The sequence below is a fragment of the Chroicocephalus ridibundus genome, chromosome 8, assembly GCF_963924245.1.
Source record: "Chroicocephalus ridibundus chromosome 8, bChrRid1.1, whole genome shotgun sequence".
In the NCBI taxonomy this organism is placed as follows: Eukaryota; Metazoa; Chordata; class Aves; order Charadriiformes; family Laridae; genus Chroicocephalus; species Chroicocephalus ridibundus.
The window spans coordinates 52,990,828-53,016,139 of NC_086291.1; the positions used below are offsets into that span (position 1 = coordinate 52,990,828).

Consider the following 25,312-nt stretch of genomic DNA (forward strand, 5'->3'; position numbering starts at 1 on the left):
CTGCTGCCACGTGCAACGGCCAAGAGCAGTATCAGGTCTGTGTGTGAGCATGCATAAATAATTACCATCACTGGAGTTCTCACAGCAAAGCCTCCTTTCCCTGGAAGCACACTATAAAAGGGAACTACGATAACAGTAACAAGAGAGCAAAAGCATTTGAAATTCTCATCCTTTAATGGTCAATGATAATTCTGGCTGGTTCTGTGTAATACAATTAAACAATATACTTAAATGTTTCCAAAAAAAAAAAAAAAAAGAAGCTCTCACACCCCCTCTTTCTATAGCTCCCTTTCATCGACATTCCACTGCTCGATTGGACTCCCATGGCCTAACATACAGCTCTCAAGTCACCACACATCCACATCTCTTAAGTGTAACGAAGAACTGAAAAACCTTGGTGCACCAGTGATGTGTTATTTTAAAAATAACAGCTCTATTAAACCAAATCCTTCCCAGTCTCCACTGCTTCTCAAAGAGGAAAAACAAAATGTTACTGTGGGAGTCTTAATACGCTTGTCTTTGTGGGTTTCTCTCTTCCCTGCTGAAGTCATACGGCATAGAGTTCATAGATCTTCTTTACACAGTACACCAGGGCAGCGAGTGCTATCGTGTTATGCAGTCTCTTTCTGTGCAGGTCGTCCTTCCTCACCAGCACCACCGGAGTGGAGGAGGTGAGCGTATGCAGGGGCAGGCGGGAAAGTTTATAGGCATCGTACTCTACTTGGTACTTGCAACAGGGATCAAATTGCCAAGAGATACCATAAAGGGTGCAGCAAGCCACGCTCAGCACACCAGCAGGCAGGGAGATGTAGTGAGAATAATCTACTGGAAGTGCCAGAGGGGTGAAGAGACAGGTGGTGCCCGCTAACACAGCCGTCTTGTGCAGGCAGTTCCCGACAGTGATCCAACGGGCCGTCTCATCCCCGATGCGAGTGGGCTCTATCACTATGTATTTGTACTGCGCTTCCAGGGCCTGCTCCAGCTCATACTCAAACTGGTCCTGAGCGTTCTCTCCGTTGTAGATCTCGTGCACGATGTAGCAGTCTGTGGAGGACAAGGTGACCCTGTTAACAGGAAACAGAGAATTAAAACTACAGAGCTTGAAGACAGACTTTTCACCCACCCAGCTGTGAGAACCAGAGAGAAAAATGCCCGAGCTGACGGCAGCCCCTCAAGGTCAGTCACTGCCTCTGCTCAACAAGCAGCAGCTTTTTCAACTCAAGATTTGTTTCATATGAACAAACTATGCCTGCTGTACGTGAAGTCATCTCAAAATGAGGCAAGTTATTTTTCCTTACCTTTTGCTAACTTGGAGGAACTAGAACATTTGGAGAAAATAGGATCTTGTTAGCAATCCTGAAATGGTTCCTCACACTGATATGATAGCTAACCGGTTTCTCCAGAGATACTGGAAACGTCACGCCTTAGCAACCAGACCGGATCGATGAATGAACCGTACAGACTTTCACAGAAAGCAAGACTAGCAATTCATCCATTAAGACAGCAAGTTGTACTGGAAGGATTTAAGAGAGGAAGCACCTTCCAATGAGGGTGTTTGCTTTCTCCCTGCAATAGCTACCTCCTTGCCACCGATGCAGCTTGCTATTCGGTTTTCGACAGTAAATCCAAAAAGGATGGCCAAGAAACATCGCTGGAAGTGAAGGTGAAAAAGGTAGCAGAGCACTCAGTTTGTTACAGAACAGTTCACTCCCTCTACTGAAATAGGGGGCAGCAAAGCAAGAAAGGAACATTTTTTTTTAACCCAGGCAGGCTTTAACAGTGAAGAAAGAGCTGCTCGCTTTACCGCGGAGCAGGCTCCCTGCTGACAGGGGATTCACAAGACTTGTACATCCCCCATTTGAATAACAGCTTTTAGCTACCTAAAAATCACATCCATTTCCACCTTCCCTCCACTCTCTTCACAAACATCACCTCGGCTGCAGCTATATTAATGTCACAGACTAGTAAGAAATAAGATTATGACTCTTTACCTGCACTGAGAAAGGGTAAAAACACATCCATTAGAACAAGACAAAATCCTCCCTTCTAAGCAGAAGAAATAACTGCTTCTGACATAACTTGTGCTTAACTAGAGCAAAACTGAGCACGTGGCCTCTCAAAGATAAAAATAGCGGATTCCTTTAGCAGAAGGAGAATAAATCACACATATATTTGACCTAATCGCAGCAGACAAAACAACCTCATCCCAACAGCATTTACACCCTTCCGATATTGGGAGGCAAGACACTGCTGAGATGGAGAATGAAACTAGCACTTTTTGCTCCATTAGTACAATGGTACTTATGTGCATGCACTGGAAAATAAGCGAGAAAAATACACATTTCGCAAGCTGCTGTGTTACCAGACATTACCCTTAACGTGCAGCTCCATTCACGCTGCAAAGGGTATCGTGCAGTGGCCATCTGTAATCAAGAATATTGTTAAATTACAAGCTGTTGCCAGAAGTAGCTGCTTTTGTGAACAGTGGCAAACATATCAAACAGCAGGACCCAAGATGCACCAGCCTCTCTCAAAGCAGAGTAATAAGCAGTTTCATTAAAAGTCTGGCTGGAATTTATATAAACTACAAGAAAAACTCAACGTACAAGCTAGTTATTGAGTGCTCTGCAGTGCATTTCCCCTTTGGCCTGTTCACGGGGAGAAAGAAAAATAAAATTCCACCTGGATGCTGTGTATGCCAGGGCCTTCTTTGAGGCCAGCATCTTGTCAGACATTGTTTGGAAAATTACGATTAACCCTTGCAGCACAGGATGGGGTGGGCTCTGACATTCTGTAGTGAACTGGCTAGTATTTAAAGAAAAATTCTGAAGGATGGCACCTATATAAAAATTGTGTAGAGTACTACATCTCTAAATAACTAAATGTATCAGTTAACATTAGGGAGTTTCTAACAAAGAATCAGTTAACCAGGTGTTACTCTGATACATTAAGGACACAGCCGGTAACGGCTTCTGCCAAGGATTGTTTTCTTGATGACAACCGTTCCAAATCAAAAATTCCAGTTTCATTACAGACGACACGCTGAGGCTTAAGGTAACTCTGTAAAACACCACCAATAGACTACATGAAACCACTTACTAACACATAATGACTTCAGGGAAAAGCTACTGCATTTTCAAGCTGGAAGCTGACCCGGTGCTAATACAACCCTCCAGATAAAATTAGTATTTCCTACCAAGGAGCATTTTCAGCATTTTGTAACGCCTAGGAACATGCAGCGTGGGTCTGCAAAACAGAGAAGCAGAATCCAAATTCAACTAAGATCTCTGCAGAGGCTTAGAAGCAGCACAATAGCCTTGTCTCCACGCCAGCACCGGGAAAACAAGGGTGAAGTAAGCCCATTTCTCTGCCTGTAGAAGAGCCATGGGGAACTGGGCTTCCATCTCTAGGAATTAAGTGAAGTAACTACATTACATGGGACTTCTCCAGGCTCAGCATCAGGACAGGTGGCACTAACCTATCAGCCTCGTTTCTCCTCGCTCAGGTCTTGCCTGCTCTTCCCTCTGAACACCCCCATTCTTCCCTTTCACCACAATGTACACAAACAGAGCCATATCACAAGCAACAGCCACCTGTCAAAGAGAGCAGGAATCCCACAGACTTTGGCCAGAGGCAGTACTGTCCATCTCTTCCGGAATCTTTTGGCTTGCCAGGCTCTGGGGCTTTATAACAATAAAGTCAAGAAAAGCACGATCCTTCTAAGCCAAAACAAGCAAAACTTAAAATATGTGCTGTTGAAAAATCACTGGGAATTAAACCGCACAAAGGCTTCATCCCTGATAGGGCCTGCCCCTAACTATGCTGTTTCTCTAAATTAGTCCTCTAATATGGGAATAAATCTCTATCACAGTGCTGAAGCCGCAAACGGCAAAATGGCTAATCCAAAAACAAAGGACAAAGAATGAAAAATTAGCTGCTCAAACAATAGGACACATGAAGAGTCAGCAACGCAAGCAGAAAGCCTCCATTTCTGTAACAGAGGAAGCAGGGTTTATCACGTATTATTTCCACACAAGAACTGGCTGCCTCTGGAGGTGGAAAGCTGAAAACTGGTTTGTTTTCGGCCAATATAGGAAGAGACATAGATGAGATACGTGTGCCTGAGAAGGTTTTAGACCTTGTTGGCATGCAGAGATGGACTGAGGACCTCAATCCACAGAGGCAATCTCTCCTGACACAGCCTTTCAATTGAACGCAGCAGTTGCACATCACAAATCCAGCCAAAGCAACTGGATTTGCTCAAACACTGGAGGCTATGGAGTTTGCCTTTTGGAGCTTGTCCCCCACCCCTCAGCAACGACAAAAAGAAATGCAGAGCTATGCAAACAACTCCAAGCTGGCATCTGCTGGTTATGAAGTGGGATGATTTTATATAAATTCCGTTCTACTTAAAAGAATAATAAATAACCAGTGTCAGAAAGGATTTAGTTCCAGAGGTCATAAAATGCTGCCACATGTGCAGAAGCCCAGCATGTTATTTACTAGACAGACCAGAACCTAAAAGCAGTTGTTAATATTATTCAATCAAATGATTTTCTGTGTCCCCACCCCAAAACCAGGGCTAAATTAAAAGCTGTTGTACAGCTGTTCTGTAAGAATAGTTCCGGCCCTTATATCCAAAGAGTTTATTTCACGCATTCTATACTTGAGAAATTTTAAGTATCTTATTCCTGGTGCCAAATGAATGCATAGACAGGGGAATGTGACAGTACTCTCAACTACTCGGCATAGCAAGATGAAAATCATTTAAAAGCACTGATGTAAAATTTTGGTATTGCCAAAGTTATAAATAAGGGATCAGTTGTTAAGAGGGCTACCACCAGCAGGAGGGGCAGGTCTGTCTTAGCTATAGGGCAAGCTTCAAATTACATTTGGATTATCTTCCTAACATGGGAATATCAGAGGGCACCAGGAGAGGGGTGCTGCAGCTGGCTGAACAATAGCAACTCCAGCAGTTCCCCAGTTACAGCCCTCAAAGCAGCTCCATTTCTCTGCCTCTGACTTGGAAGAAGCCTCCCAGCTGCCTCTTGAAAACAGCAGCCTGTCTGTTATAAATGTAAGTTTCAAGTGGATAGTCTTTATGGACGAAGACATAAATACCTTTCTAGGGAGGAAGCACAATGCCACTCAACGTGAAAAGACCTTAAGTTTTGCCAAGTGACAACTGGCAGAAAGAGAAACAAGTGAACAGAGTGCTGAAAACAGGGCAGATGACAACATCCTGGAGGAAACTCCAGCATCCCTCTGCCACTGTCCGCTTCCAGGGGAGAATGACTGAGCCTCACGGGTTCGTTGCCCTCAGCCTAATGGTGTTTCTCAATTTGCCTGAGACTTTTGGTGACAGTTTCAAGCCGTCACCACGTCACCACCGTCCAACTATCTCAGTTCTGCAAAGTGTTCAGAATCATGATTAGAAACACTCTAAATCTGCACAAAGCGCAGGTACAGTTCTGGGCAAAAAAAAAAAGTTCTTTTTAAACCCCTCCCACAACATGTAGGTCAAGTTAGTTAGTCTTTTTTTTTTTTTTTTAAAAAAAGAAGAATGTTACTGGACAACAGTATTGCTCAGAGCACCAAACATACATTCAGATGAACTGTAAATTAAGACCAGTCTGATTAGTAGTTAAAAAAAATGAGACGCTTGCAGCAGTGTGATAACGCCTGTCACAAGCGGCACACATGCACAAAATCTAGTCCAGCAATGCAACAGAGAGACTTCATGCTGGCTGTGCAAGTGAACTGCAGAAACAGGACATTACTGATAGCCAAAGCACAGTGTCTGGGGTCAGTATTAGCATCTCAGCCAAGGCTGGGTAAGTCAATAAAGTCAAGGCATGACAAATTCAAAAGCTAAACTTCCCTCCCCCCACATAAATCCTTCTTGAAATTTAATTTAATTTCAAGATTAAGGAATGAGTTGTGGCCTGGCTTTAATTCTCAGTGGAAATACTCCACCTCAAAGTCATATTCAAGTATATTTTCCTACTCAAGAGAGCTCCAGGATATGGCATACAGAAAGTACTAACACATCCGAGCTTAAGCACCTGAAGAATTGTTTCTCCGTGGAACATCCGCACGATCTACCAGTCTCAGGCCATTAGCCACGGCTGTCAGGCCTATGGCTTCTTAAAGGCCACTCTGAGCAGGTTGTCAATGCATGCATTAAAGGGGAGGAAGAACAGGAAAATCGTAGCAATAAAGCAAGACTTCGCTCAAAAGATACACCTTAAATAGGAAAGAGAACAGGAGAACATTGGTAAGATCTTCAAACAGCCTCCACAAGTGAAGACAACATTAAGGAAAACAGCACCAGACCATAATAAAAAACTCCCACCACCAGAGCAAGAAGAGGTGTCAATTTTAAGTCAACTAATGATTAGCCAGGCTAATGGAAATAGGTCAATCATTGCTGTAAGCAAACAGAGTACCAGAAATCTGAGCAGTGCAGGTAGCGAAAGGAGAGACCTCTTTAAGGGCACAGAGAAGCCAATACAAGCAGCGGTGATGACATTAAAACTGTTCTTTCTGGAGTTTGTTAGAACATCTCCCGGGGGAACAAACGGCATTCTGTCTTGTGTTCTGGCGGTCATCGTGCTGAATTTTATACAAAAACACTAAGTACAATTCAGTGTCTGTTCTGTACAAAAAAGTTGTTTTGGTCTACAGATTAACAATTCCCTTTAGACAGTCTCCATTAAAGACTCTATCCAGAATGAAGAAAAACAAATATTTAGTTGGTTCTCTTCAGTGTTTTGGGTTATTTTGTTTAACCGTATTATTTCGTGACCAGAGCGCCAGCTGGAGTTCGCAGCCAACATCCTTTGAAATTAATGTCCTTACATTTAGTCCTGTTGAGGAAAGCACTTTTTGACCAATTACAGACTTCCTTGTTCAATAAAGTTGTTTATGAAGGGATACAGTCTCCACAGATAAAGTTGCTGGACGTTTGTTTTTTTTTTTTAATGAAAGCTGGTCTAGTCTAAGAGCAGACAGTATTTTATTCACTACTGAATCTCCTCACACCACCTCCCAACACACAGATGCCTTTTACACTAGCTGGCCAACAACTATAAAAACTCCTTGAAGCAGCTCATTTATGAGGAAAGCTGGATTAGCATATTCAGTTGAAAGAAACGTGTCTTTGGACGAGAATCCTGCCCAGCGTAAAACAACTGTATTCACTGTAGAAAAAACATAGGTCATCATTTGATGACATCAGGTCTGTCAGCGCTGCTTTTTACACAACTGGCATTGACAGCAGTCAAACAAGATCGGTAGGTGTGATTTAGGATGAGCCACTGATGGAGAGAAGCAGAGGCCCAGTCGTGCGTATCTCCAGCTCTGCAACTGCAAGGCAGAAGTAGTACCCAGCTGGCATCATCCGATACCTATCAGAAGTATGATCTTTCATCACGTTTGTACAGGAGGATACCTAAAAGAACCACCATCTCTTGATAAGGATTGTGGAACTGGTCAATGGTGTATCTGCTGTGCTTTCTTATACTTGGCTCTATACTTCACATTGCCAAGGGAAAAATAACGTATGCAGCAGATTCATGAAGTAACTCATGTTTACGGATAAGTATGTTTGATCATAAGATCAAGAGTAATCATAGCTTAAAAAGTCACCTCAAACTACAATTAGATTATTACATAGTTCACAGATTCATTTACAAGGTAACGACTCACTTTTAAATCTCCATCAATTTTCATCCTGGTAGAATAATTTTCGTTGAAGTTATTAAGTGCTGTTTTGCATATTTTTTCCCTTCAGTTCTGCTGGGAGGACAGGTTTACTACATGAAAACTCCACATGAAAACTCCACACCTCATGTACTTAGTGCCGGGGCAGGTGCCAGCATGGGGTGCAGACAGCTTTACCACTATGCCACGGAGCTCTGTGGTGTTCTTAGTTGTTTACATAAACTACACTGATGCAGTAATTCCATTGGCTCTTCCAGTTCAATTACTTTTAAATTCCCTGAACACAGACAGCATTCCTGCAATTCACATTAGCACCAGAATTATAAGGGCTACTTGCGGCTCTCCTTGGCTATGTAGATTCAACACCATCAAAAAGAATACAGTGGAATTAGAGCTAGGGATCAAAATGAAGCAAAAAATTAGGAGAGATCTCAGTCTCTAGGTAAGGCGGCAGGACAAAAGAAAACTCCTCACGTTAAAAACACAGCAGCTTTCAGCAGCTGCTGGTTACATCAGTCAGCCCTGGGGCAAAACGGGGAAAACACCAACGTGAGGAAATACAGGATTTAACTAGACATTTTAAGCAGGTAAAGAACTGTGCATACGGATTTTAAAGTAGCTCAACAAGATTTTCCTCTGTCTCTTTTTCCCGTTTTAAAGTTACGATCCCCAGACTTCTACAGCTACTCCGTGGGTAGTTCCAGCACGTCTTAGCTGCTCCTCCGTCCTGACAGAGGCAAAGAGGGAGCGTTACAGAGCCCTCCGCCACCGCCCCGGCGGCCACCGCCGCCCGCCTCGGCCCCGCGGAGCGGGGGAGCGCGGCGGCTGGGCGCTGACCCCCCAGGCGGCCGCCGGCAGAAGGAGGTCACCCTGGAGGACTCGTCGCTGCCCTCACCGCCTTTAAAAATAGCTGTGGAAGGAGCCTCCCCAGGGCTGGCCCTCCTCCACCCCGGCCCCGCATCCCCGCGGCGGGAAGGGCTGCGGCCGCCGCCAACCGCCACCCCGCGGGCCGCGCTGACCTTCCCCGGCCCCGGCCTTCCCCTCCGCCGGCCCATCGCCGCAGCGGCAGACCGCCGGCCCCGGCCAGCCCCACCGCCTCAGCCCCACCTCAGCGGGGCCGCGTCCCCCACCCGCCCCGCCTGGCCACGCTCCCCTCAGCGGGGCCCCCGCCCTTGCCCCGGGGTCGCGAGGAGCCCCGGGCGGCTGCAGCCCACCTCCTCCCGCTACCTGCCCGCCCGATGCCCCCCAGCGGCCCCGCGCCCTCCACCCCGGCCGCGGCTCACCTCTCCCGGCCGCCACCGCTGTTGGTGCTGCCGGGGCCAGCGCGCCTCCTTCCCCACGCCGCCATCTTGGAGACACTCGGCTCGCAAATGTCTCCGCCAAGACACCCCGGGCCCGCCGCGACGCCCGACGGGAAATGTAGTTCGCGGAGGCAGCTGAAACCGCTCAGCGGGCGGGGAGCGAGTCTAAGTCCGGACTACAAGTCCCACAGTGCCCCGCGCCGCCGCCCGGCCGCGGGGCCCCCTGGGAGGCGTAGTCCCCCCGGCGGGTGTGGGGGCGGCGGGGAGCAGGGCGGCAGCGGGAATGGGGTCCCCCGTCACCAGCGCTGGGTTGCGGCGGGCAGAGCAGCCCCGCCGCCCCGGGCTCGGCCCCTGCTCCCGGCGAGCCCCGCGGAGAGCGGGGCCGGCCATGGGAGGAGCCCGGCGGCGAGTCCCGGCCTGCCCCGCGGTCCCGCCATGAGGGGGGTGCGGCCGGGGATGCGGCCTCCGCGGCGGCCTGGGCCGGGCCTGGGGGTGGCTGTGGACGGGAGCGGGCCCAGCTTTTGCCGAGGTACACAAATCCTCCAGAGCTTGATCGTCCCTTGTTTTCCTGCTCGAAAAGAAACCCGTAATTCCTGCTCGCAGGCGGAGGAGGGATGGAGGGCCTCCTCCGACCAGCACCTCCCCGGGCGTGAGAGGCTGGGCTTTGTTGGGGTAAATTTAACCCTTTTAATCAGTTCTGAAAAAGGAGCAGGGAGTGGGGAGGCCCTGCCACTGCTGCCTCTCTGAGGAGGAGTAACTGTTTATAGCCAAACGCTTCACTAGAAAACGCAGGTCTGCCACTGTTAGGGGTTTCCCAGCGCCTGTTGATCCAGTGGCAGATGATACTGGATGTTTCGGGGGGTATCCAGGACCCATCCTGTCACGAGCCTCTGGCCCAGGGGCCACCCCCAGCACAGCAGGGTCACCCAAGGGGACCCGCAGGGTTCATCTCCAGGATCTTTGTGATCTCCAGGGATCTCCCTAGCTCCCAGTTCTGACTCCTCCCAGGAGAGGAGCCGCCTTCTCAGGAATTAGTTTTCCCTCAACAAACAGCAGCTCCCTGCCCCACAGCCCCCCCCATTCCTGCAGGTACACTGTCCTCGGCACGACTAGCTCCCCTCCAGCCCGACAGTGCATTTCAGGGCGGCGCTGCCTTTGCATTTCCCATTCCTAGAAAAAGCCTCTTTTTGACAACATTATTTCCAAGTGATGTAACATAACTGAACGCGATAAACCCGTGGCTGCCTCCACCTTGCCAGGCATTGCAAGGCCGCATTTCCAGACTGCAGTGCCCTCCCGCACCCCGGTTTTCTCAGCCGTAATTTGGGGGTCGGCTCTTTCGGTGGAGGTAAATGGTGCGTTTGCACAAACAAGAGGTGTTTGGGAAGCGTGCCCAGCCTGGCAGAGCGCGTGGCTGAGCGGCAGCATTGCTGGGACAGGCTGGAGCATCGGACTGTCTGGAATGTGGAATGTAAACAGTGTGTTACCAGCAACAGCCCAGCTTCATGCTATAACCCAAACCCACCGTGCTGTCTCTTGAGAGGAGCAAAACCCATGCTTCTGCCGGCTCGAATTGCAGCCCAGGGGCCACTTGTCATGTTGGATCAAATCATAACTGTAAATAAGCTGTGCCCCTTCTCCCCAGCCCTGGCATTTTCAGCTACTGAAACTCCGGCCGCAGGCTCCATGGCTTGCCCCCGGCTTTAGGAAGCGATGTCAAGGTGCTGCGCCGGGAGCCTGAGTGCTGAGTCCTCGGGCTCTGCTCCCAGGGTTGAGCAGCACCAGCCCCGGCAGGGAAGTGCCTTGTGTTCCTCTGAGCCACCTGCCTGCCCGCCTTGCTCTGGACCAGCACAGCAGGGAACGACTCCGCCGCCTGGCTGGCTATTTCAATGTTTTCATGCCTTAGTGTTTTCAAACATCTTAAACCGATGAACAGAAACATTGAATGCCTGCTCACATGAGGCTGCATTTGCAGGACATCTCCCAAAGACTGGCCTGAAATCTCAAGGCAGGACTGGCGAGCACGAGCAGGGGTGGATCAGCCGGCAAAGGAGCTGGCAAAGTTGTGATCCCCCTCACCACGACATCAGCCAGCCTTATGACCTGAAATAAAATTCAATAGCTTCAGCCCATGCCTCCCTGGTCATTCGCAATGGGAGCACGCTGGGCTCACCTGCAATCTGGCTCTGAGGTGCTCCGTGATGGGAAAAGGGTGCTGCAGGTAGCACCCAGGTTAGGTGATGAAAAGACAAGAGTGGCTGCCTGCAGGTCACAAGGAGCTGTGTCCAGTACCAGCACTGGGACCAGGACTCCTTTGTCCTGCACCTAGCAAGGGTCTTACGGACCATCCATCATCCTCACCGCCTGGATGGGATCCTTCTTGCACAAGATCCTCTTCCTCGTGAGGGAAAGAAGTAGCATTTTCTCCGTTTTTTGGGAGGGAAGGTTAGGCAGCAGGAGAGTAGCTGCTGAGTACCCAATGTGCAGATCTGCCAGCTTCTGCCTTTTCTCTCACCTCCAAGACACAGACACGTGGATGGTAGTCACTGTCCAAGAGAGCTGGGGTTAGATTCGTTAGAGGATGTGCTTTTTGGGGATTAGGAAAAGATTGTTTACATTTAAGGAGAAAATGAATAAGCAGCAACAAGGCAGCAAAAATCATACTCTGGACATGGACTGGAGAGCAGAGCTCTTCGACAGGACCTGTGAAACAGGCGCTCTGCCAAAGCGACCCAGCCCAGCGGTGACAGAGCTGGGGATGCCCGAGGTCCCCTGGTCCTGCGAGCACCTGCCTCCCACCCAGCAAACCACCGCGGGTCAGTTAAGCCACACTTTTTATTGTATTGTATTCCATGCAATATGTTCATGTTTTATAGTATGACAGAGGGAGGGACAAAGATAAATGTTAGACATAAACAAAAGCAGAAAGGTCGTTTGTAACGGGTCCTGAGAAGGAAAGGCACATCGTAACCACTGAATTCAACAGAATGGAAACCTTGGACAGAGGAAGACAACGCTGGAAAGGGGACGAGGGAGGGGGTGTTTCAAGTTGGGCGCTGTGGAAGCGGGTTTGACAGCCATCTGCATTTCCCCACCCACCAAGGTCCGTAGTTCAAACGGGTTTGGGGACCTCAATATTCAACCAAACCACTTCCACACTGCCATTGCTGGAGAGAGTCCAGGATCCCCAACTCCTCCAGGCTTAGTCAGCACCAAGGGGCAGCGCAGGACTCAAAGCTCCATCCTGCAGAGACGAGCTGGGAAAGGGCAGCTGGTGGAGAGGCAGGAGGGGGGGCTGCCCAGCACCGAGGGACCCTGAGCCATCTCCTGCCTTGCAGTGCCAGATCACAGGAGCACCGTGGACCGTGGCATCGCTGGTGACCTGTGGGTATTGCTGTTCCCTGACATCAGAGACCACAGGGAAGGAAAGGCCGGGGCAGAGGTACAGCAGTGAAACGGTTGGCACGGACACTGGCACAGGTCTCCATCAGGTCAGACACCAGGGGACTGTAGCACCTCAAAGGGAAGCAGCAGCAAAACCGTGTGCTGTGCCTGATTTAAGGCAGCCGTTGCCACTTGTGACCCAGCACCGGAAAGCATGAGGTTCTTGCCAGAGCAGCACGAATGGCTCCAGGGCTGAGCTCGGACGCTGGGACCCTGCTGGTGCAGTGACCGCAGCACACCCTCCAGCGAGCCACTCTCATGCGGCAGACACGATGGAGTACTTCTGGGATCTGTCCTGCAGTGGAAATGAGCACAAAACCAGGGCAGAGGCTTGCAGCGCTGGATTCACACTATTTCTCCCATGAGGCAATCAGGGACACAACTCTTCCAAGCACCCAGTCCCGCTGTGACAGAGATACAACGGTGTCTTATCTTGCAGGAGACGGTTCAGCTTCACTTTGGGATCAAGAGCAGGGATGGTTCCATCACTACTTGGCTATAACAGAGCCAGCCTTGCTCCTGTAACTAGATGATGAAGTGTGTTTTGCATATTAAAGAGTGAACATTTGGCAGCCCAGATTTCTTCCTGAATGCCTTTTCTTTAGTTGGTTACCTGCGACCCTTTCCTAGTCCCTCTAAACCATCCTGAAGCTCACAGCCAGGCTGAAATAGGCAGCAAGAGGGCAGAAGCACAAGGCAGCGGCAGAGCTGAGCCTGATGCCTTTTCCTGAGCAGCACAAGCCAGAGATGGGTCTGCCACCGGGCACAGGTCCCTCCCCAGCCAGGTGGAGGACATGGGCAGGGGTCTCACAGCCTGTGGTGTGGCAGGGATGGAGTTTGGGAGGTTTTACTCAAGCCTGTGCGCAGAGGGCTGCGTTATGTTGGTGGTGGGCGGCTCCAAAGCACAGGCAGGCGGCAGGGTTTCACCTCGTGCTGGTGGCCAGGAGGAACATCTCAGGGCGTCCCTGGCTGAGATCAGGCACAGGGTCTCCATCTCCAACCAATCCATCCAGGAGAGAAGGTTGTAGGAGCTTTTGCCTTTGCCTCCATGGACTTTGCACTGGGCTCCAGGAGAGGGCCGAGCTGCCTCTTGGCCAGGGCTTCATTCGGTCCGTGGCACAGATTGTAAACTTTAGTCCCTGCTGAGAGATAAGCTAGGTCTGGATTCGGCCTCCAGGTGAAAGGCTCTTTAGCTCGTTCTGCCTGGCTGCAGCCCCCAACGGCTGCTCAGGGCTGGTGGGCCAGCACACCATCTCCCCACCTCAGCCCAGCCCTGGGACACTGCAAAATCCCAAGTGCTTGGGAGGAGATGCTGTGGGGTCTGGCTCAGGCCCTGGAAAGCCTGCATAAGGCAGGACAGGCAGCAAGCTGGAGCCAGGCAGTGCCCTGCCGTCACGGTGTTACCTCTACATCTGACTGTGGCAATGCTGAGCTGTGCTACGGGGTCATCATCCGCAGAGGTAACAACGCAAGGGTGTTCATCCCTGCTGCTGGCCAAGGACCCCACGATGTTACGAGCGCCCAGGGCTTGGAGGCCAGTGAGCAGATGGGTACTGCCCTGAGCCAGGGCTTCTTTCCCAAGGCCGTAAGGAGAAGTGATGAGCATCCACGCGGAGGCAGGTGGCTCTAGCATCAAGCCCTGCAGATGGGGCAGGACCAGGTCCCAGAGCCTTACCCTCATCGTTCTCAGGATGTGATGACGTCTCAGGCCTTACGATCCGGGGCACAGACAGGGGTACAGAGCTGGAGTTGAGGGAGATGGGGGGAGCCTTCCCCTTCAGCTGCAGGAAACCACCCTGGTGCTTGCAAAAGCATGGGATGTCTCCTCATTGCTTAGGCCAGGGCTGGCTGTTGGGGCTGGTGCTCTTCTCCTGAGCAGGCTGTGTCCATACCAGCACAGACAACACCGAGAGCAGGGAGCAGAGACAGGAACGATTGCGGCCTGTGGGGATGCCACACCAGGACTATGTACAGAAGGCTGTGCAGGAGCTGGCATCTCTAGGGAGCAGCTTCGGCGACTCAGCTGCCTTTCTTCTTCTGCACGCTCACACTGCATATGCTCTGCTGCAGCCCCCGTGGCCAAAGCCCACTCCTCGCATGGCTCGTGTCTCTAGGGTCAAAGGTGTCACCATCCCAGCATCTCCACAGCCGGTACAGCAAAGCCCCCGAGGCACCACTATGTCCCACGCGTTCTCAACTGTGCCCCAAGTAGGCTTGGGCAAGGCTCGATGCCCAGCAGACGCTGCAGGGGATGAACCTGCCAGGGGGTTGGGGCTCCTCCAGCACCTCCCTCTGTCCCACAAAGCTTAATCCACAGCATCTCCCCCAGCTGCTGGGAGGAAAGAGGGGCTGGTAGCCCACGACCACCCCTAACCAACATCCTCCAGCAAGTTCACAGCTGTCACCAAGTGGAGGGAAGAGGATAAGGCGCAGAGCGAGTCATCCCCTGGTCTTGTGATGGAGTTTGGTGGAAAAATCATCCTCTTCCACCCGCTGGCTTGGGAAGAAGAGCACTGGGGGGCACCATGTGTGCCTGCAGCCAGCCTGGCCCAAGGGCCGTAGCCATGCTCACACGTGGGCAGAGAGGAGGAGGTTGTGCCCACACTCATGCACCACATGGATGCGCTTCAAAAAATGGGAATTGTGAGCGTGGGAGGGGGATTTCCTGAGACCGCAGAGAAGCGAAGGCCGCGTTGAACAGTCAGGGACAGGCGCGCTTTTGTCAGAGCAGTCCTGCCTTAAGGCTGCAAGTGTTCCAGATACTGCGGCAGTGGGTTCTCCTTGACGTATTTCTGAATGTACCAACACGTCAGGTGAGCTTTCAGGTCCTCCTCCACCACGAAGTCCAGAGCTGCCTGCAAGCAACCGGAAAGGACAGATGGGTTACAACCAGCACCCCCAGCCTGCGCTCTCCTCTGAAGCCTCCCGGAGGTCCGGACTCCCGTCCCCCACACAAAGATGGGGGGAACAGCAGGTTGCCCTCACATACCCTCTGTGCAAGGCAGGCGGAGGGAGAGGGCTGGGGGGAGAGCACGGCTGTCCTGCCACAGCCACCACCGGTTTCCCAGTTTAACCAGAGGCGTGGGGGACCTCTGGGTAACCCTCAACGCCTCCAGCCTGGTGGATGCTGCACTGCAGGTGACCCAGCCACAACACATGAAGGCCACCTTTGCCACCCATTTGCTCGGGCTTATGGGGCCAGGGAGCAGCTGTAATCCCAAAGCATCACCCCGCAGTCCGCCCCCACCGCCACTGCACTTGCAGTTCCTCAACTCTCCCTGCACGGCTGCGGACCTCAAAAGGCAGGAAAAGGGTTCACAAGGGCCTTAAATCTTTGAGGTGAGGGGGTCCAGCCCCTGGAAGAGGTGCTACATCAGCCCCTGCAAGCTGGGCATGAGGGCTGTTCGCTGTGAGGAGGAAAGGGCCGAGCGGCTGGGCATGCTGGCACTCGCCCAGCCCCTCTTGCCGACAGAAACAGGAATATCTGACTACGGATTTCCAACTGCCCCATCAGCCGCCCCTATCTCCCATAGGAGCAGTGATGGTTCCCGTGGGGCAACGCCAGCGCAATGGGGCCTGGGTTCAGCCAGGGTCTCTAGGCACAGCTGGGACAGTGACGGCTTCTGCCCAGGGCAGACGGGGTGGCTGGGGCCGTACCTTTGCGAGGTGCTTGGCTATTCCTCTCCCTCGATAGGCATCCGGTACCTCTGTGTGCTGCAAGTCCACGATCCGCTTCCCCACGTATTCGTAGAGCAGCACCGCCTTGTCATGGCAACCTGGGGATGCAAGAGAGGGGTGAGGCTCGGGATGTCCCCAGGGAGCCATGGGCTGCCAGCCCACCGTTGGATCGTGCCGCTTGAGACTCTTGGGACTGCTACAACAGCCCTCGCACGGCTCCTCGCACCCACGGGAATGGCTGTGGCGCTGGGCGGACTCACGCAGTGGAAAGTCTCAGCAGAGATCTTGCTTTTGGTGACACTCGGACATCCCTGTTGGTCCTCCCCACAAGGTGTGAGCAGAGGCTTGTTTTTTCTTCTTGGCTTTTCCAAGCCCCTGGACCTTTCCTACCCAGCCCTGAATTACAGGCCAAGCGGCCAACACAACACGTTCAGGGCAGGAGAGCAGCTGGCAGAGAGGGGTGGGATGTGCCGATGGGGGAGCGAGCAAAAAGAGGGGAAGAACAGGACAAAGCTGACCCAGGTTAACAGCCAATTCCTTCCTTTCTACAGCACAGAGGTTTTTTGTCCTGGCATATAAAACAGAACAAGCGCTCCTTGGCCTGGTGTCGCAGCATCTGCACAGACACATTTTGAGGAAGATGCTGAGAGAGATGAATCCCCCCCACACACACAGGAAAGCGCACGCAGGCGTGCGAGGGGGTTTGTGCGCACACACGTTTACTTGCCCCCACACACATACAAACTTCCTGTTGCAACACCCTGACCTTTCTCACACCAGTTCAGTTACAGGAAAAAAAAAAAAAAAAAAGAAGTTTCAGCACATGTGTAAATCTGAAGAGAGCTCATAACACCTCGCTGGCTTCATCTGCCAAACCCGAGCTTCTGTCTTCCATGCAAAAGCAAACAAACATTTCATTTCTGGAGGGTTTCTGTATTTAAAAGTGAGTTTCAGAAATGCAAGCTTCCAATCAAAGAGACAAGCTCAATTAAAATAATGGAAACCTTTCCTTTCCCTCTAACGGTTCCTGGAGGGTGAGGGGCCGCAAGGTTCACCTGCATTTACCATATGCTTTAGCTGAGCTCAATACGCTTCGTTTTATTGCATTTCAGCCAACTCCAGCCCACTTCCCGTGACCCCTATATCTGAGAGACACTAGAAATGAGCCCATTTGAATTTTGTGTTTTGAGAGAAGCAGCTCAGTTTTCTGTTTCTGCTCTTTTTAGGCAGAGACTCAATCCTCCTGCATCATCTGGAAACCTTCGCATTTCCAGCCCGAGTTTATTCCTTCTGGTTTCTACCCGCTCATCCTTGTGCCAACATTGTTCTTGGGTAGACATAAGTAATTTCCCTCCCTGCCATCCCCCCAAGTATTTACAGGCATCAGCCTCTAGTTTACCAAAACACCAAGCTCTTTTGGTCTTCCTACAGATCCCAGATTCCCCCGCTCTGTCTCAGGACAGAGGGTTTGGGGTGAACCGCTGGGACGGGCAGAGGCAACGGGGTGGGGAAGGGGCTGAAGGGGTGCTCACCTCTTCCCCGTTAGCAAGACCAGTGCAGATGAGAACTTGCAGCCCCATTTTACAGCTCCAACCCTTTGCGGGGAAGAAAGGGAGAACTGCAGCGTTTCCCCGTGTGGATCCAGGCACCCCAAAAAAGCCCAGGGAGCAGCAGCGAGCCCAGCTCCTCCCCAGCAGCACAGACCCATCTCCCTTGAGAGAAAGCCCACCCAGGTCGGGGCACAGGCAAAGCCAGGCGCCCTCACCCTCGTATCAGAAGGGTCGCGTTCGGCGGCAGCTCTTAGAGGTGGCATCGGCAGAGCTGGCACCACCGAAGGCCACAAGACGCTCATAACAGCAGCTTTCACACGTCCAGACCTGCTCTCCTCCCAGGCCAAAGCTTTCCATAGATTCTGCCTGAAGTTTTGGTAAGTTCAAAATTAAATCCGTCTCTAAGTGACGACAGACCAAAAGATTGTTGGGTTTTTTTTTTTAAATATACTTTTATATGTGATATTTTTATATATATGATCTGTATAGAAGTATAACCCACAAAAATGCATTTTAAAGCAGATGATGATGCGCTGTTTGAAGAATCTCAGCTCTGTCCTGGACAGACTTTCCCTTGATATTCATGTATCATAGCAGCACCGCAAAACCCCAGCTGGGATGGGAGCTGCAGGTGCCACCAGCGTCGAGACAGACACTCACAGAGCGCAAAGGATTTTACAACTGGCTCTGCAGAGAAAGCCAGTGCTGCCAATGCTGTGGGAAACTGGTCCCATTTCAGAAAAATAGTCAAGTAGATAAATGTATCTGTACACGCTCACCTCAGCGATGGGATCTCAAGCCACCCAGTACATGAAGTCTGTGACACTTGTGCCATAGGTTTGGTGTGGGCCCTGCAGGTGACGCTGATGGCCCAGGAGGAGGTCACAGCTGTGTCCCCACTCCTACGCTGTCCTGGGGCTGGGATGGGCTATGCTGAACGTCTCCTAGTCTCCATCTCCCCGCTGGAGGATGGTAGGTGACGCAGAGCCACAAAGTGAGCTCCCGGGCTGCAAGAGGAGCTGATGGAGGGGGACATGTCAAGCCAAACCCATAAGATGGGCACAGCTGGATGCACGGAACTGCACTGCCACAGGGGCTAAAGGCGAGAAAAAGCCCAGATCAGCAAAGGAGAAACAAGCCAGGATCCAAAAGGATTTCAGTCTTGTGAGACAGCATCCTGCCCAGAGTCTCCACTGTCTGCTGTCGGGCTGTGTGTTCATGGCAGCCCTGCCTCCATGGAGACACCGGCTCATGGCACAGTTCCTGCAGGAACAGCCTCTCCTGGACATCAAGATCCCTCTTCCTCTGCTGAGTAAGGCTGGAGGTGGCCAACGGCTCGCAAAGGGAGGGGAAGGACCGGCCAGCGGAAAGCCTGTTTCCTTTGAAAACAGCTGCTCTGCACATCCTCTGCACACTGTCCGCACTGGGGCCCAGAGCCTCTGGGAAAAGCAGGGTGAAACAGGCTGTGCCCCCAAACCAGGACTGGTCCTGCGCTCTCCACGAGCGGGTTTGTTTTCCCCACCAAAAGGCCTCCCTGGGGCCGGAGGGATGAGATGAGGGAGCAGAGGTGCTTCGCTGCAATATGATGCTGGAAGAAGCCTTGCTGCTACGTGGTACCTTGGGCACGGGGGGCTGCTCCCTGCAAAGGGACCGCTGCAAAGCTGGGGGGAGCTGGAAGCAGCGTTGACCCCTCGCAGGAGCAGTCCAGCTCCGGCTTGTCGCAATCTCCCCCGAAGAGAGGGCGGGCAAGCAGAAACCACATCAAGACACGGCATAAGAGGGACACTACAAGCCAGCCTCCTGCCCGTCTGTCTGTCTGTCTCCTTAGACTTTGGGGCAGGGATTTTATCAGCCTGCATGGATTGAGCTTGGCAAAACAGGGTGAGGTCTCGGCCAGCCAAAGCGGTGCCCTGTGAGCCGGATCACGATGTTTGACTCGCAGACACTCCCCTGCTCGGCGCCTCGGCTTCGAGGCCACCGTGAGCAAGGAAGTCTGAGTCAATGCAAATCAGCACAGCAAGAAAGAGGAGTAAGGGGAGGCTGCACGATGAAAATGGCAGCAATGGCAGCACAGTTGTTCTCCAGCCCTCCCTCCCTCCCTCAAATCACAGGGGGAAGGGGAAGCTTTGCCAGGAGGCAGGAGAGATACCAGGCCTAAACTTGCTGTCCTTGGAGGGTTTCCACCGGGATCAGTGGCACAGAGCAGCCACCCAAGCAGGGCAGCTTTGGGCAGCAGATGAGGCCCCTGTGCCACAGGCTCAGCCACACCAGAGACAGGCCCCCAGGCCGGGCGGCTTATAAGCCTCGGGGGAACACCGCAGCGAGCCCAGCCCCAGCCCCGAGCTGGGCAAGGGACATGGCAGGCATCCAGAAAGACGCAGGCACCTCGCTCCAGCCCATTCTTTGCTGTCCCCCTCTCCCGGGGCAGGCACAGTACCTGCTGGGCGAGGGGAGGCTGCAGCGCTGGCAGCACAGCAGGACCCGTCCCTCCAGCCCGAGCCCTTCTCCCGGTCCCTCTGTGCCAGCCCCGGCCCACAATACACCATTGTGTGCCCAGGATCCGAGCAGGGCAGGGGCTCGGTGAGGGCTGGCTGCCTGCAGGCCAACTTCAGCGCTCCATTGCCAGCCTTTGGAGGCAGCCCCCGAGCTCCAGCCTCCTTAGGGCACTGCTACAAAGCCACTTCCCAAGAGCAAGGTGGGGGAGAGAAGAGACACCAGCCCCATTTCCCACTCTCAGACCAAGGAAAGCCCAGAGGCTGGCAGCAGCTCAGCTCTCCTGGCTGCTGAGCCAGAAGGTGGCCACCAAAAGCTGCGCGTGGGGCGAGCTGAGAGGACATGATGTCCCGAGGAGCGTGTGCATCCCAGGCTGGGGCTCGCTGCACGTCGCAGGCTGGCCTTGCTCCCCAGGGAGCCACTGGCACGTTACTAGGGAGAGAAAACACAACAGAGCACAACAGACAGCCCGAGCGGAGACGGCGCAACCGACACCGAGGGGCCTCGCTGGCAGGAGCGGCGGCGGGGGGGCACTCTGGTTTGAAGCAGTTTCCTGTTTAGAAGCCTTCTTGAGGCAATTGCAGCACGGCAGAAGAGCGGGGACATCTTGATGCAGGGTCCGGCGACCAGATCCCTTCATCCCTGCTGCAAACTCGGCAGCTTTCCCATCCCAGAGGGCATCTGCCCCAGCAGGGAGGAAAGCACCAAAGTACAACCTGCTCCGATTTTCCTAAAAAAGCCGAGCCTGGAGTCCTGACAAGGAGCTCCCGAGACTCAGATGAGCAGCAGGCAAAGCAGGAGCTCCCAGCCACTGGATCGTGCCCAAACGAGGAGCAGGAGGTTTGGGAAGCGTGGTTTGCTGCACCCACACATTGAATGAATGGGAGTGCAGGTGTGCAAGCAGCCCACGCATCCCCGAGGAACTGGAGCCTCTTGGTGCGTGCGGTGAGCCCATCTCCCGACCGGAGAGCCCGACGTGTTTGATGGGCATCAAGCAGTCAAAGAAGCTGCTGCAAAAGATGCTGTTCCCCTGCCCCAAACAGCTGTGCCAGCGGCTGGACTCACCAGCCAAATGCTTTGGGGTGGGGGTCTCTTCGGGTTTCTTGTTTTGACCACAAATTTTATCTCCAATAAAAAACAAAAACCTCCAACTATTCCTGACAAAACCAGCCTATGTGATTCGCATGGAAGTTCTTAAGCTTCGACAAATTGATGTTTTCCAACAAAGTCACTGCCTGGGGAGGTTTCTGGCTAGCTCGTGCTGTTAGTCACATCTCAACCGATTACAAATCCAGTTGGGCTTCTTTCTACCCTCCTCTCAGAGGGATAACGAAGCTTGGTGAGGTCTGGCTATACTCAGCTTTACTTTCAGCTTCTCATTGCTTCTGCATTCAGGATGCAAGGAAAAAAGGAATGCGTTAAAGTGAAGCAGCTGTTTCTATCAGATTTTTAGGAGCCATGTGCAACAATGAGGGCTCCGAGAAGGGAAAGACAGAGCAACCCAGAAAACACCAAATACAATTCATCTTTCTCGTGTACGAGGAGGAAGTCCCAACATGAGGTTACACAGGGTTGCAGAGGCGAAAATAGGGCGATGCTGAAAACACTTTCACAACTAATTCACAGCTTTCATGTTGTCTCAGGCTGCTAGTGACAGGGATTTCCATAATAATATCACCACAGAAAGTTTTCTCCCCAACGTCACACTACCGTAAACCACCAAGCCATCAGCCCAGAGGCCAGCTAGTGCTGGAGCTGAGCAAAGCCCGGCTCCTTGGTCCACGAGCCCGATGCATCTGTGTTTTCCCAGGGCATCACCCACACTCAACATGCAGCTGAAGTTAGTACCAAGACAGCAGTGACAAGCTGAGTGTCACCAGACACTGTAGCCCACCGGTGAGCTGTGGGTTCGCCCCACAGGCTGCCGTTTATCTCTGCCACAGTGCAGTAACACAGGACGAAACCGCTCTCAGAGGGACACGTGGGTCACATTGAAGCTAAAAATCTGTGCCCCTGTGTCATTTCCCCCCGTGCAGCAGGGAAAACCTGCCAGAGCATTCAGTACTCATGCTCATCACGCCAGGAGCAGGAGTGATGAAGAGAGCAGCCCAGGAAATAAACACCCTGCCACGCACTCCCACAGAGATGGTTATCTTCTGACCACCTTCCAGGGCTTGGTTATTATCAGCAAACGCCTAACAAGACGGAGGAGAGATGGATCACCTGCCCCGCGTGGATGTTACTCAGCCCAGAGGCAGGAACACCGTCACGCCAGGATGCTGCTGGGCTCGGCTTCCTTATGTGGCCGGCACTGAATTCACAAAAAAAGGGTTCAGTCTCCCTGAACTCCCAGAAAAAAGCCAACCCTGATGACAGGGATCCACCTACAACCCTGGGGAAGGCTGTGGCTCCCCTGAGCTGCGGTGCTCTCCTCCTAAAGCAGGAGGTTTTGTGCCGATTCACACATGACTCCCACCACGGGTCCCACAGTTGATTCTCTCACTCTCAAAGTTCATCCTCTCCAGACCCGACTCATCCCCACTCAGCCACCAAACGCTACTCAGCCCACAGCATCGCTGGCAGAGGTTTTATTCGGCAAACCACGATAAAAAGATTACATTTCCCTAATAACTGTTGGTCCTCAGCTCTCCCCTCTCTTTTGTGCACACACAGACTTCACCAACAGCAACAACACTGCGTTACAGCTCTCGCGACGGCAGCGGGGACCCGTCACCTGGGACCTCGTTTGATCTCTCCCTGCTCGAAATAAGCACTTGGTGAAATTGTTTTCTCCGCACCCAGCGCACACGTCTCCTCCTTCCTTGTTCTACCACTGACGAGCCTCCAGCCTGCACTTTGTAATTAGTGGTTGAAATTAAAAAAAAAAAAGGGGGGGGGAAGAGAAGAGTCTAAAATAAAATCCAGACTATTGCTGTTGTTCTATTGAGAATGCCTCCTACAGTCTGTATAATTTCTGAACTACACGTTTTATTTATTTATTTCTTTTTTAAAAGGCAACCACCCTGCAATTTCTGTAGGGCAGCGAGCGAGGCGGCCTGTTTTCCCCAGAGTGGTTCTCGGCAGGACAAACAGGCAGGGAGGAGAATATTTGGGATTAACCATTAAGAGGATGGCTGGAAAGGAATCAGCGTGCCGGAAAGAAATTCTAGTGGCACCTACTTTTCTGTTCGCTCTGCCTGATACGCGACGGAGCTGTCGAGGGGGGGTCACCGTGTCACCAGACCCACGCAGGCCCAGTCCCACGGATGCTCATGGCAACGAACCAGGCAGGATCCCATAGCGCCGGGGCCCCCACGGGTTGCTCACGCCCCCGAGGGGCCTCCCCGCAGGAACCCCACCAGAAAAGCCACCGAGGGGCTCCCAAACCCGGGAACACCCCCCCACACCGGCACCTCTGCATCACCCAAAGGCACCTGCTCCTGGCGGGGGCTGAGATAGACCCCCACAAAACCTACCCGGGCCAACCAAGGGACCCCTGGATATCCCAGGACAAGCTTTTAGGAGGGGACAGGAAAGATGGGGGGACACTAGCAGAAACCAGGGCACCGGGGAAAGTACGGGGGGGCTCAAAACAGGGGAGGACACAATGGCACTGGGAGGGGGCACGGTGTCAGGGCGGGGGGCACAGGGGAAGGCGCTGGGGGACGAGTGCTCTGGGGGGAAATGGGGGAAATCGGGGGGCCATACGTAGTGGGACCCCCCAGGGAGGCAGAACCGGGGTCAGAGGGGATCCGGGAAGGCCCCCCCCCACCTTACCGTTCAGCCTCACGGTGAACTGCCGCCGCTTCCGATCGTGCTCCACCTGGATGGGGCAGCCCTGCTCCAGGAGGCCGAGCGGCGCCGAGTGCGCCATGGCCGAGGCCGGGCCGTACAACGACGGGGAACCCCGGCGGGGGCCGGGTCCCGCCCGGGAACGCGGAGGGAGGGGGCAGGCGGGGGGAGCGGGAGCGGCGGCGGGGCCAGGCCGAGCCGGGCCGTGGCGGCGCCGCGGGGCTGCCACCGACCGGCGCGCGGCCGCAGGAAACCAGCTGTGCGCCACGTGCCCGCGGCCCAGCCAATGGCCGCGCCGCCGTTTTGTTTTGGTACGGGCCGCCCGGCTCTTAAAGGGGCAGCGCACCCCGCCGGGACGCCGCACCCCAGCGGGCGAGGGGGCGGGCAACCACACCCCTACCCACCCACCCACCCACCCACCCACCCACCGCAGCCCTGGGGATCCGCGCTGGTTCTGCCCCAGCGTACTGGTTCTGCACTGGTGTACTGGTCCTGCACTGGTCTTATGCTGGTACTCTGTACTGGCTTACTGGTGCTGCTCCACTGTGCCATGTGCTCTGCAGTAGGTACTGTACTGCGTACCCTGCCCGGCTACTGGGTGTTCTGCACTGGTGTACTGGTCCTGCACTGGTGCTATGCTGGTACTCTGTACTGGCTTACTGGTGCTGCTCCACTGTGCCATGTGCTCTGCAGTAGGTACTGTACTGCGTACCCTGCCCGGCTACTGGGTACTCTGCCCTGGTGTACTGGGCCTGTACTGGTCCTGTACTGGGTGCTCTGTACTGGCTTACTGGTACTGCGCTGGGGTCAAGTGCTGGGGCGCTGGTACTGCCCCGCTGTGCCATCTGCTCTGCCCAGGATACTGCGTACCCTGCCCGGCTACTGGGTTCTCTGCCCTGGTGTACTGGCCTGCACTGGTCCTGTACTGGGTGCTCTGTACTGGCTTACTGGTACTTCACTGGGGCCCAGTACTGGCTTACTGGTACTGCCCCGCTGTGCCATCTGCTCTGCACTGGTTACCGTACTGGGTACCCTGCCCATCTACCAGGTTCTGTGCCCCACTGTACTGGTTCTGTACTGGTTCTGCACTGGGTACTCTGTAGTGGCTTACTGGTGCTGTGCTGGGGCCCAGTACTGGCTTACTGGTACTGCCCTGCTGCGCCATGTGCTCTGCAGTAGTTACTGTACTGGATTCCCTGCCCATCTACCGGGTCCTCTGCCCCGCTGTACTGGTGCTGGGCTGTTGCTGGACTGGTGTACTGGTACTGAACCACCACGGATGCCTGGGGGGGGGCCCACAGATGCCATAATCAGTGTTTGTGGGACGGT

The 25,312-nt window shown here is 53.2% G+C and overlaps 2 protein-coding genes across 2 annotated transcripts; both read right to left on the minus strand.

The window, feature by feature from the left end:
* Nucleotides 1–151: 151 nt before the first annotated feature.
* TMEM11 (transmembrane protein 11) lies at nucleotides 152–9,159 on the minus strand. The gene is made up of 2 exons (XM_063344511.1): nucleotides 9,009–9,159; nucleotides 152–1,064 (listed from the first exon to the last, which is right to left on the minus strand). Exons 1-2 carry the CDS (start codon nucleotides 9,071–9,073, stop codon nucleotides 548–550), a joined length of 582 nt encoding a protein of 193 aa, XP_063200581.1. The 5' UTR covers nucleotides 9,074–9,159; the 3' UTR covers nucleotides 152–547.
* A 2,684-nt stretch (nucleotides 9,160–11,843) lies between these two features.
* On the minus strand, nucleotides 11,844–24,225 carry NATD1 (N-acetyltransferase domain containing 1). Its single transcript, XM_063344512.1, has 3 exons — nucleotides 23,969–24,225; nucleotides 16,128–16,246; nucleotides 11,844–15,325 (listed from the first exon to the last, which is right to left on the minus strand). Exons 1-3 carry the CDS (start codon nucleotides 24,063–24,065, stop codon nucleotides 15,209–15,211), a joined length of 333 nt encoding a protein of 110 aa, XP_063200582.1. The 5' UTR covers nucleotides 24,066–24,225; the 3' UTR covers nucleotides 11,844–15,208.
* Nucleotides 24,226–25,312: the final 1,087 nt, after the last annotated feature.

Excerpts from the sequence above, each read along its gene's own strand:
- NATD1 (XM_063344512.1), bottom strand. The coding sequence starts at position 24,065 with ATGGCGCACTCGGCGCCGCTCGGCCTCCTGGAGCAGGGCTGCCCCATC. Across the intron at positions 16,247-23,968 it reads GTTCACCGTGAGGCTGAACG|GTTGCCATGACAAGGCGGTG; the intron begins GTAAGGTGGGGG and ends TTGCATCCCCAG. Across the intron at positions 15,326-16,127 it reads TAGCCAAGCACCTCGCAAAG|GCAGCTCTGGACTTCGTGGT; the intron begins GTACGGCCCCAG and ends GGTTGCTTGCAG.
- TMEM11 (XM_063344511.1), bottom strand. The coding sequence starts at position 9,073 with ATGGCGGCGTGGGGAAGGAGGCGCGCTGGCCCCGGCAGCACCAACAGC. Across the intron at positions 1,065-9,008 it reads AGCGGTGGCGGCCGGGAGAG|GGTCACCTTGTCCTCCACAG; the intron begins GTGAGCCGCGGC and ends TCCTGTTAACAG.